Genomic DNA, 12,322 nt, shown 5'->3' on the forward strand with positions numbered 1-12,322 from the left:
AATACATTTCTGTAGAATTTGATGCTGAAATTGATGCCAGGTGCACCAAGACTCTTCCTTAACTTGAAGTCTTTTAGACCTGAAGTGTTGAAATAAATAACAAACACATGTTTTGCTATGTTGGTAGATTCAGCCTTGTCTCTCCCAAATCACCTACAAGTATCCTTTATAACATTGATGTACATACCTTAGCCCTGGTCTTCTATGATTAACCAACCCATCAGTGTAGGTGTATGTTCTATTAGAATATTTCAATGACACTATGTCATAAAGTGGTCCCATGGAAGAAACCACAGACGTGCTACATGGATATTGGTGTGTTTATTCTACCTATTGATAACTCATTAGAGTAACATGTCAGCTTTATTGTCCACACAACACACTACATTGTGTTTTGATATTGTTGTTGTATACAAGTGTTACATGTATGGATGTTTGTTTACTTTGTTGTTTTCTTCCTTTACAGTAAACAAGAAAACTCCTCAGAGTATTAACCACTACCCCATGAACACTACTACAAGTACTACTTTAAAAACTATATGGTCATTCAGTAGGGCTGGAACGAAGGTCAATTTTTACCATCCGAAGGTTTGGAACTATTATTGAACGAAGGTTCGAAGCTTTGAACATTTCAAAGGTATAGAATAAGACTTAGAACATCAACTTAATGTAATTATTATTGTGACTTATTTTCTACAGGGACTCACTGTAAAGACAAAGATTTATGAAACTTTACATGAACAGCTTATGGATTGCACATCAGTTTGTACTGAGTTGTAGTTTAAATGTACTATATATATATAAATGTGATGTAAACAAATGACAGTTATGACACATGGTACTTTTACTACTTTACAACAAATTACTCAAGTTCTTGATACTTTAAGATAATTTACTTAAGTTCTTGTTTAAAAACACTAATGCATCGACATGCTTTGGCTTCAAGCAACTTCTCAGTTTTGTAACAGTTAAACCTGCTTTGGAGAAAATCCTTTCTGAGGATGTTGATGTAGCAGGCATACACAACAAACGCTGAGCAACGGAAGATAAACTTTTGTAACGACTGGAATTTTCTTTCCACCAAATAAGTGGGTTTTCCTTTCGAGATATTGGCAATTCAGCAAAGTATTTTTCAAGTTCACTATCAAATGTACAAGGTTCCATTGTAAGATTCTCAGGGCCAAGTAGCTTGTCCAAAGCAGTCAATTTTTGTTTTTTTTGGTGTGGCAGGAGAAAAAGAACCAACACTGTCCTCACTTGTGTACATCTCCATCAATTCTTTGAGAGATTGCTTAAGTTTCCTAGCTTCACTTTCCTCTTTGTATTTTGACAAAGTAATGTGTTTAAACCGAGGATCAAGTAGTGATCCCATCAACATAGGATGTGCTGAATGCAGCGATGTCAACTCAAATCTCTCTATTAATTGTGTTGCCACAGTTTCCTTGAATTCTCTAATCACTTTAGAGTCAGATGATGACTCCTCTCTGGGCAATTCGAGGTGATCAAGTAAGCCATATACAATGGCAAATACTGAAGAAATAGAAACATTTTCTTCATAACTAAAAAATGTAGTGGCGACACTGAATTGCTCAAGAACAGGCACAAGATCCTCAACAAGCTTCCATTGTTCAGTCTTGAGATCCAAGTAACGGTCACTTCTTTTTGTTACTGATTCGTCAGATAGCACTGCAATTACAGGCCAACGGAGCTTTAACAGACGTTTAAGCATTTCGTATGTGGAATTCCATCTGGTGGCACAGCTATTGACTAGCTTCTGTGCATCAATTTTCATTTGATCCTGCTTTTCTTTCAGGGCTACTGTTGCTACCACACTGTGGCTGAAATGACTAACAATCTTCTTAGCAGCTGCTATTAGTCTGTCAATAGCACTGATGTTTAATCCAGCCAAAACACACAACTGTAGCCTATGGGCTACACATGGAACACTCTGCCAATTGTATTCATCTGTCAAGATACGCACAGCAGCTTCCATATTGGCTGCCTGGTCATGACTGACTGTCAAAACATAACGAAGAATTCCCCACCTCTCAGTTATCTCTTTCAGTTTCTCGGCAATGTTCACTCCAGTGTGTCTCTCAGGAAATGAAACTGTTTCTAGCACAAAATTCTGCATTTTCCAGCTTGCATCAATGTAATGAACAGTCACTGTCATGTATGCTTCAGTGGCCATACTAGTCCAAATGTCAGTGGTTATAGATACACAAGGAGCTTCCGCTTCCAGGCGAGTTTTCAGTTTATCTTTGCATGTCTCGAATTTGTGGTTTATGTCACTCACGAAATTCTTACGGCTGGGTAAAGTGTAACCTGGTTCCAAATAACTTAAAAGAGTTCTGAACCCTTCACATTCGACAATCCTAATTGGCCGTAAATCTTGCACTATCATCTGGCTCACTCTGTCAGTAATGTTCTTCGCACGAGCTTCGCTGCATTTCATTCGCTTCACAAAATCGTCCATCGTTGTACACGAAGTTGTTGGCTTGCTCGTGGTGGAATACTTAACTGAATGCTTTGCCTCCAAATGGTCTCGTAGATTTGTTGTTCCTCCCGAGTACGAGAGTTCTTTGTCACAAATTGAACAGACAGCTTTTCTTTTGTCCGCAGATTTACTAAAGTGTTTCCAGACGTCTGACACTTTCCTTCCAGTAGTATCGTCGTGTCCTCTTACGTTTCCAGTGCTCGAATCGCCAATGTCTTTGCAGTTATTACCCGAACTACTGCTGGCTTCTCGTAACGCCATTTTCTTAATTAACACCACGTGTTAGAATGCGCATGCGTATAATTAAACATGCGAACCTTTGAGTGTGTTATAACTGCTTCGGAGTCGGTGCAAGCTTCGAAGCTTCGAAACCTTCGGAGCCTTCGTTCCAGCCCTAGACCGTCATTGTAATAAACACTTTGTAATTGTAATTGTAATTGTAATTGTAATTTTTAAGCAGGGAGTCCACTCAGTAAAACTGATTTTCAGTGGAGCCCTGAACAAACATACAATAGACACATACAATAACTAATAATATACAAAAAAAAAACAAACAAACATACATACATACACAACTAAGGATACATAGACAAAATTACACAGGAATTAAGAATTAAGATAATAATTACGAAATGACGACAAAGTGGTAGCCCCAGTAACAGTGGACTTAAGGTTGTTCCATAAAACAGTTCCTCGGTAGAAAAAAGTTCGTTTGCCATAGTTGGTAAACACTCTAGGAACAAATAAACGTTTAACATTACGACTAAGATGACCAGTAACATCCTTTGAAAACTGAAATATATCATGTAAATAAGGAGGAGAAATTCGATGTAAAGATTTAAAAATCTGAATAGCCGTATGAAAACGGCGACGTTCAGTCAATGTAAATTGAAACTTGGAACTGAAAGATGACGGCAGCTTATGCATAAATTTGGAATGAATCCTTTCAATCATACAAGTCTGTTTTGCCGTAGATGGTAAAGAGTGTAACTACATGTTGTATTAAACTACTCGCTTCACAAAGCTTCCTTGGTCATCGTTGTATGACAGTGATCAATGTACTATAATTATGAGAAATGTTATTGGCTATAAGTGTACTACATGTATGTGTCACTAATATGGAAAAACAGAACAGACAGGTACAATACTTGACTTTCTGTTAACCTCATATTTAAGACCGCCAAAATACAGTGACTGGTGTAATTGGAGATGATGGAATGATCAAAACTTCAGTAAAACTAGTGTGGTCTATTAAGAACACCTGACTACATGTCTGTCAAGTGTAATGAGGTCCTACATCACTTCATCAAGAGCAGCTCCAGGAATTTTAGTGACAGGTTTCCAAATTTACTTTCTGTTTCATGCACACTGAATATCTAGGGGGGTCTGGAGTCATGTTCCTCCTGAAAATTATGAGTACTCATATTGAATCTGGTAACAAATTTCACCAAGATAATCTTTATAGCTGACATTTAAACATGTTAGAAATTGATTAGGCTACTTATGCTTGGTATAGTTTGGCTAAGGGTGGAGCTATACATGTAAAGTTTGAAGTGTAAAACAGACTTACTGTCATTCTGGGCGTCGGCATGCCCCATGTCAATTGATAACCTAAGCCCCCAGGAAAACTTTCAGATCTTAAAAATTTACTTAACGGTTTCTGGAAACCTCAACATCCATCCCTGTTTCATGACATCAATAATAAGGTTAAGAGGCCACATTATGTACATATTCATAGTTGATAACAGAAAATGTATGGTGGTTATATGGAGCTTTGCTTTCTCCACGTGGGTGACAGTGGTATGACAGATCTGGCACAGTAGAGCGTGTGTCCATCCCCTCTCCCCCCAAAGAAAAAGGTACACCATCCAGATACTCTAATAGAGCAGTCAGTTAAATACTCTAATAGAACAGTCACCTTACATAATACTATTGAGAATACTTCATAGTTACTAAGTTAGAATATACACATGTAATGTCTAAGTGTACCTCATGCGTGAATACACTTATCCTACTAAGCACGTGGTCTTGCATATACTATTATATAGTTACATGTATAAAGCTAGCTGAACTACTCATCAGTCACCAGGAGCTTATAAGCGCCAAAGGTGCAAAGGAGTGTGAAACTTCAATGCAATGAGGTTTTGTGGTAACAGTACTAGTGCTGAAATCCAAAGTTACCTTATATGGAACACCACTAATAGTGTTGAAACCTCACCAACCACACAGGCCACCCTACACACCTGCTCTGTCATTATAAACACATTCACTAGTATATAGCTGTGCAGCATGCATGAAATGAGCAGTACCAGTTGTGGATCAACAGTTTTAGCCTGTTTAGCAACACTTCTCCTCTTGTTGCTGTCTCACATGCTATAAAATTAATACAAGTCCATTGGTGTCTCCCATCACTATAAGAACTGTTGCATTGCAAATGCTTCTTACTAATTGCTTATGTAATGAAACCACCAACAGGTGGCCTGTGGATTGGATTTGTGGTGTTCCAAATAAGGCAATATTTCACTATAGAAGTCCCGCATGGTTAAATGCATTAGTTTCACACTCCATCGGCACTTATAAGCTCCTGTAGTCACTTATCACTGTACAACTCTAATTTATGATTTAGATTTTTTTTTTTGCATAATTAAACCAATTCAATCTACATTAAAATCTGAAAGCTTTGCACCCCCAACTTCCTAATGTCTACTACCCACTTTGCCAAACCCTGGATTCACTCAAGTGAAGTGTTGTTCACTATACAAAACCTCAGTCCTACTGTATGAAGGTATGTTAATAAGGTCATAATACCACAAAGGGTTCCCTGTCATTTACATGTTAAGTTGTGTTATATGATTGTTGTTTTAATTTACACAGAAATTATAATACAGTTGTCCAATTAGTACAGTAGTGACCACATCTACTTCTATAGGAGAGTAGGATCTGGTGATATTAGTCAGTATTCTTGGATGTGTTTAAAATACATTAAGCATGTCTTAGACATGTGGTACTGGATTATAGACAGATGATCCTAACCAATATCACCAGACCCTATACCCTAGTGTGGAGGTGTGGTGTGGGTGTGAGTAGTCTGTGGAGATAATGTTGTAATGCCTCCTAAATAAAATAATAAATAAATGACAGATCCATATTAGGTAATACACGTACTTTATCAACGGAAGTCCTTGATGTGATCACTTGACAACCACAACAAATCTTTTACTTCAGTAGATGTCACTACACTGGGTGGATCACATGATCAGGACACCTTTGATGCTGTGCTACCTATAATAAACCAGGTGTTAACTGGGCACCAACTCTTTCTAAAGCTACAGAGCCATACTATGACACACAACATTACAAGTCTCCCTGCTATATTATACCACCTTACCACAATAAGCTCATCCATATAATTATGGGCTAACCACAAACACAATACCAGGTTCTTACATTACAGTATATACCAATAGTTGCTGTTCTGGACATTTGAAAAGTATAGCATAATATTAATTATTGTTATAATAATTAGTACATAAACGAATCTACTGCATTCGTTCAATGGTTCGAAGGGTGCATCATTCAAATGACAAAAGTGAAGTTCGAATTTTGTGCAAACGCAACCTGGCCATATTAGCAAGCAGAAGAACGTAAGAATCCAACTGCTCAACACGTCATGAATAATTTCACCGTGGGCAGTTACGCTTGAGACACTAGAAAGTAATAGAAGGTAGCTGTGCTAGGTGTTTGACAAGTTAATTAGCTCACACCACAAGTGGCCACACCCACCACTAATCGCAAAGTGCAGTTGGGACAAGCTGTAGAGGAAGAATATTGGTGAGTTGTGTACTACTGTAAGGTCTTTTAACAGCAGCTATGCATTGTGTTTTCTCCAGCTGCTATATCCTGTTAAACAGATAAGTAATAGTGTCAACGTGAGAAATTCCACTTGCCAAAGGGAGCCAAAACAAAAAGTGGATTTAGCTACAATACACTCAAATTATTCCACCTACATAATAGTAGCTAAATATTCATCAATCCTTCGAATATTGCATTCAAATCTTTGAAGCATAAAATCGACATCGATTTATGCACTATATAGTAATAATACATGTAAATTACTGGTAAGTTATTAAAATTTAATGTATTTCATAATTCATCAATTATTTTTGTAATTCATTGTTTACATTAATTGCTAGTAATGAGTGAGGCGCCAAAATTTTAGGCAATCTATAGCATTGTCTAACTGAACAGTCATTTTTGATTTTAAATACTAGATAAACATTGTGTACTATATGTGAGTGGTCCCAACATGTACAGAATACACGTGGGGCTCCATGATATCTTCTGCCACATGACACTGATATAAGGTAGCCATGTACATCTACTATACTAGTATTCAGTGAGTGACTAGCCAATGTTCTAAACATAGCCATTATGTTCCCACCCTTATTTAGAACCCTACAGTGTACCTACCTCAAGTCAACCTTCACATCTGAATAAGTCACTTCTGGTACTGGTACAGGCATGACTGTGAGTCTCTGGTCATCAAAACGTTACAACTCCACATAGTTGCTCTTGTTGTGTTTCTGTGAGTGAATTATAATAAACATGCCAATGAATTTGACAACTATTTTATGCAGGTATTGAGATTGGTGGGTTTTATATTGAAACACAAAATGGAGTTGGATGATGAGTTAAGGCTAGAGGTCAAATTTGGGGTCCCCATGGACCTTTTGTGCACTCAAATGGCTCCAACTAAGCAATTTGTGGATTAACCCAGAGGAGGATGGTTATGCGTTATAAGCCTACGAGGTAAAATTATGCAACCAAGCATTGTTCTAGGTGTTAAGGCTTGTTTAGCAGCTAGGAAAGCAGTGAGAAGGTTTGTAAGGATGCTGGGATGCTCTGGTATGGATATACAATTTTGTCCTTTAGAATATTAAGAGGTATGAATGTTGAATTAGTTCAACACTTTCTTCTTTACTGGGTAAGTTTGTCCTTTACTCATCTCTTTGCACTGCATACAAAGGAGAAATTGGTGAAGAAAAATCAATTGTGTATGATCGCTTCGACGTAACATAAACTAACGCTCGAGTATCCTTGGGTCTACTGCAACGAAACAAATATTTTCCAACTCCTCTTGAGCAGGTGAATAAGATGATATCTAGGTTTTTATTGTTAGTCCCTTCCTCCACTAAGAAAGAGTCGCTCAAATATTTATGGATTTTTCAATAATACGCAAGTATTACTGTAAATTTAGGCTTGCACGATTGTGTTGGGTTTTCGCAGATCCGGTCACATATACTCTAAGAAGATTTCTGATATTTCCAATTTCATGTAATAACCTGTGGGCCATAGCTAGGCAGCATGTGGCTGTAAACCAGTTGCACTAAATGAAAGTTTTAACCTTTAAACCTGCAAAGAACTTTAGCAGAATGTGTGTTTATATATTACTGGCATACTTGGTGACTTAAAAAGGAGAAACGTAACTCTTTGTGGTTAAAACTTAACATTGGTTAAAACTCTGTTAACTGGGCTACTTGGAGAAGTTTAAATGAACACTGCAGCTACAAAGGCTTATTTGCTATGAAAAGTGTCAAAGGATTCCAAAGCGCTAGTCCATCATTGCGTGTTCTTGCCACGTGTATAGTTTTGATTGTGGGTTTAATCACATGAGTAATAGATGCCCTGATGGAGAATTCAATGACACAAATAGCAAGTTGATAGGAGCAACCATTGTTAAGTTATGAATAATTTTGTAAAGGTATGTAACGTTTTGTGTTTTTTTACCGAAAAGCTGCTTACATGGCAGGTTTTGGCTCTACAGTTTCATGCTGGGGTAAAACCCTGGGTACCATTTTACTGATTATTACAGAACAAGTAGAATAGCATAAAATGCACAGGAATAGGAAAATTACAGCACTTTGTCTTAGGCATGTGTATTAGGACCAGTTTTCTGGCCTGTGTGGGTTTAAGGGTTAAGAGGAGTTTATTGCTGAAGATAGGAAAATGTGACAATAAAGTTATGCAAATGACAATATAAATTCATTGTGGTGATAAATGGCACAAGTCGAGTTCTATCAACTACAAATGAATGATTCTAGTTAGTCCATCACTATAAGTTTTGATTTACAACTTATAGTGATTGTGCACACACGACCAGTCATAATAAAATTACACAATAAGCAAAAACTACTTCACATTATAGCCTGTATATGTAATTGTAGTAACTGTATCTAGAGGTATACCGATAATCGGATCGGCCAAAATATCAGCCACCGATATGGCATTTTTTACCAACATTGGTATCGGTACAGAACAGTAGGAGGACTGATATCACTACTGATTTTTATACAGCAATAGTTTGTACATAAACGGATTATAATATTGGTTTTCTATTTTATCCATGTGGCTGTTTAGTGGCTGTTTAGTGGCAGTGACTTATTGTTCACTCTACAGCAAGTGCTATGAGAAGCCATACAAATACACACAATTCTAGTGTTCGTTGCTGGAAAGCTTATCAGTCTTAAATAAAAGAAGCAGTTATATATTTGTATATAGTACCTTTGTAATAAAAAAGAACAGTCACAGGATAACCAAGAAAACCTACTGTACCAGCCTTCACACAAGCCAATAAAATGCAGAGTAATGCAGAAATATCCATTTAAGGCTCTGTGGGAGTATGTATAAAAATGTCTGTGGGAGTGCACAATAGAAACCCAAGCCAATATGACCATGGCATGGAGTGAGCAATGAATATATCCACATGTTGTTTTACAGTAGGTAAATGTACACTTTTGCATAGATTAACTATGACTTTTGTTTGTAATGCAAATATCGGATCGACTATCGGTCATCGGCTTCTTTTGGTGGTATCTATACCGGATATCGGTACATGCCAAAAACCCATATCGGTATCTAACTGTATCACTGACCTTTGTCATGTCAACTACTGCATAAGTGTCTGGTATTGCCGGCTGTATAAAATAAAGTGAAAATAAGTTAGTGAATAATACATGCATACAATACCAATTTATGTACTATAACTATTGCTGCATATGTCATGATGTTGGAGTAATGAGAATTGTAAACCTGTCCTCTTAAACCACAGGAATGTAGTGTGTGTAGTGTGTGCGTGCGTTTGTGTGCGTGGTGTAGGCACATGAAACAGTGATTTTACTCTATTTCACTAATAAATTCAGAGGCCCTTACAAAACAAAGTAGATAACCTTGATGTGTATGTAAAGTGCTAACTAAATATCCACTAAGCCCCTCCCCTTATCCTACCTCTTCTGGTGTGTGTATGTGTGAGTGTGGTGTACATGTGTGTAGTGTTCGTGTGTGTAGTGTTCATGTAACAATACAACACACTGAACACAAGTACCTTTTGTGGTTCTGTTGATTCACTAAAAGTTCTTGTCGGTGATTTTTCTCCCTATACAGTGTATATTCAACAAAAGGAAACTGTACAATACAACACAATAAATCCTACAAGGCTGGATGTAGTATGTACAATGAAGGTTTAGGCTTTTAATCAGTGTATGATATGACATGTTTTATCACACACTAAAAGATATTATAAATTCAGCTACTGGTTTTAACTGTAACAACATATATTACAACTACAGCAAATGTGACCATCTCAGCAAGTTCGCAAAACCATTTTTTTTTTCTCAGTTCTCAGTGTAGAAGCAATGGGTGAGCCTATTGAGGTGAGCAGTTTAGGAATTATATTAGTCAGTATGAACAACCAAGAAATTAATTTGTATGATGACTACACTGAAAAATAAATCAAATTCACATCATTTGCATTGGTCTACAGAGTTGGAATTTGGCTTAAAAATGATCACCATGAACTGGCAAATCAATTAAGATAAGATTTTATCCTTTGACATATGCAGATGTATGAAGGCATTTTAAATAAGAAATGACAACTATTTTGCATATGTCTACTACATCACATGTGAAATACATAATATGATTGAGGTTAAAGAAACGAAACTATCTCCAGGAACATGTGAATATAAAATGGTGTATAGGTGTAATTGATTTGAGATTTACCTTCCCTGAGTCTAAAACTTGTACATTGTTTTCTTTGTAGCATGAGAATTTGGTTTCCTCAAAAAGCATGGTAGGTGGGCAGGTTTTTGCTGAGACGGTCACAAATATAAATATCATCAAATACATTTGAAGTCTGCAACTTCACTGTACGTCGACAACTAAACACACACAAAAAAATACATTCAAAGATTTGATATAGCGTACTATTTAACAAATCAAGACATATATTTAAAAACTAAAATTCCAAGAGTACAGTACATGTACTGAGTCAATATGTGCCAATCAATTACTTACCGGGCTTTTGAATTCTGAAACTTCATTGTATGTTGGTATCTACAGAAAAATAGTTGGACAACCAAACATCAATATCTTTCTGAAGAGCACAATTCCATACAGTTATGAGTTTGAAAAAAGGAGGCAAACTTTATACCATCTCTAACGTACGTATTTAAATGTACACTATGCACATATACACACGTACCTCATATGTGCTTTTAGAAGATTTTCTTTTCTATAACCAAAACACCAGTAGTTAATTCTACAATGTATGGTTACATAGGTCAAAATTACTTACTGGTTTTTCAAGTCTACAATTTCAGTATATGTTGGCATCTACAATAGTGAATGAATCATTTAAAGAAGTGTGTAATTTAGTGATGTCACAATATAGAATTGTATATCATGATATACAGTGTACACTTATGCTCATCATCACTTTACTGCATATTTATGTATGGTGTTATTGAAACCAGGTCACTGCATGACCTGCTGACCCTAATTAAACTGAGGTTTGCCAAGAGCTGTATGTTTGGGCATAGATAATAGAGTACATAACAGGATAAGAAATGTAATAATGTGATGTCACTAAATATGCACATTTCTATTGGAATTCATGTACACTGTATTACATCACAAACATACTGGTTGCACTTGCTACGCTTGTATCAATGAGAAACAAATTGCTATAATGACAGAATTTGTAATCAACTAATGTGAAACTTCATTACAATGAACTCAAATAAGTGATTGAAGGAACTAGGATGGTACCAACCCTCAAGGAAGTTATATGCACAATAAAAGAAAAGGAAAAAAAAAATAAAAAAAAGGTTCACTTTAACCCTTAAACCTGCAGAGAACTTTTGGGGAATGCATGTTTACACAATATGGGAACACATGGTGACACTAGTTGGGGGTACTGAATTCTTACAGCATACAACTACACATTTATTAAAGGTATGTTCACTGGATTACTTAGAGAAGGTTAAATGAACACTGTAACTTACTTGTTATGAAGCAATGAACAACTGTGAGTTGCGTCTCCGTGTTTTAAAATTCTTGCCACATGTATAATTCTGTTTACTCAAGTGAGCTGTATATGGCCTAATAGAAAATTTATCAGTGAATCAAATGAAAAGTTGTTGCAAGGTGATAGGCCATTAAGTTATTGACCATTTTATAAAGGTATGCAAAGGGTTTGTGTGTTTCCTTAGCGAAAAGTTATTTTCATGGCCAGTTTTGGCCTCACCATTTAGTGTTAGGGTAAACCCCTAGGTACTGTTTAATTATTGTTACATCACAAGTAGAATGATGTAAATTGCGTAGCCATAGGATGGACGTTTCAAAAGTTACAGCGCTTTGTGAAAGGCATGCGTATTTATTTTTAAATCCAGTTTCCTGGGTTGAAGAGTTAAACCCCATAACTTTCTTTGCAAATATATGCGACCATCTCAGCAAAAACCTGTCTAGTTCACACAAGCATGCATTTTG

General features: G+C 36.5%; 1 protein-coding gene and 1 long non-coding RNA gene across 2 annotated transcripts; both read right to left on the minus strand.

The window, feature by feature from the left end:
- Positions 1–1,174: 1,174 nt before the first annotated feature.
- LOC136247222 (E3 SUMO-protein ligase ZBED1-like) lies at positions 1,175–2,758 on the minus strand. Its single transcript, XM_066038859.1, has one exon. The coding sequence runs from the start codon at positions 2,756–2,758 to the stop codon at positions 1,175–1,177; it is 1,584 nt and encodes a 527-aa protein (XP_065894931.1).
- Positions 2,759–6,973: 4,215 nt separating this feature from the next.
- LOC136250736 (uncharacterized) lies at positions 6,974–10,311 on the minus strand. Its single transcript, XR_010698693.1, has 3 exons — positions 9,879–10,311; positions 9,430–9,471; positions 6,974–7,080 (listed from the first exon to the last, which is right to left on the minus strand). It is a non-coding gene; the product is annotated as an uncharacterized lncRNA (long non-coding RNA).
- Between the last annotated feature and the right edge of the window lie 2,011 nt (positions 10,312–12,322).

The sequence above is a fragment of the Dysidea avara genome, chromosome 1 (genome assembly GCF_963678975.1).
Source record: "Dysidea avara chromosome 1, odDysAvar1.4, whole genome shotgun sequence".
In the NCBI taxonomy this organism is placed as follows: Eukaryota; Metazoa; Porifera; class Demospongiae; order Dictyoceratida; family Dysideidae; genus Dysidea; species Dysidea avara.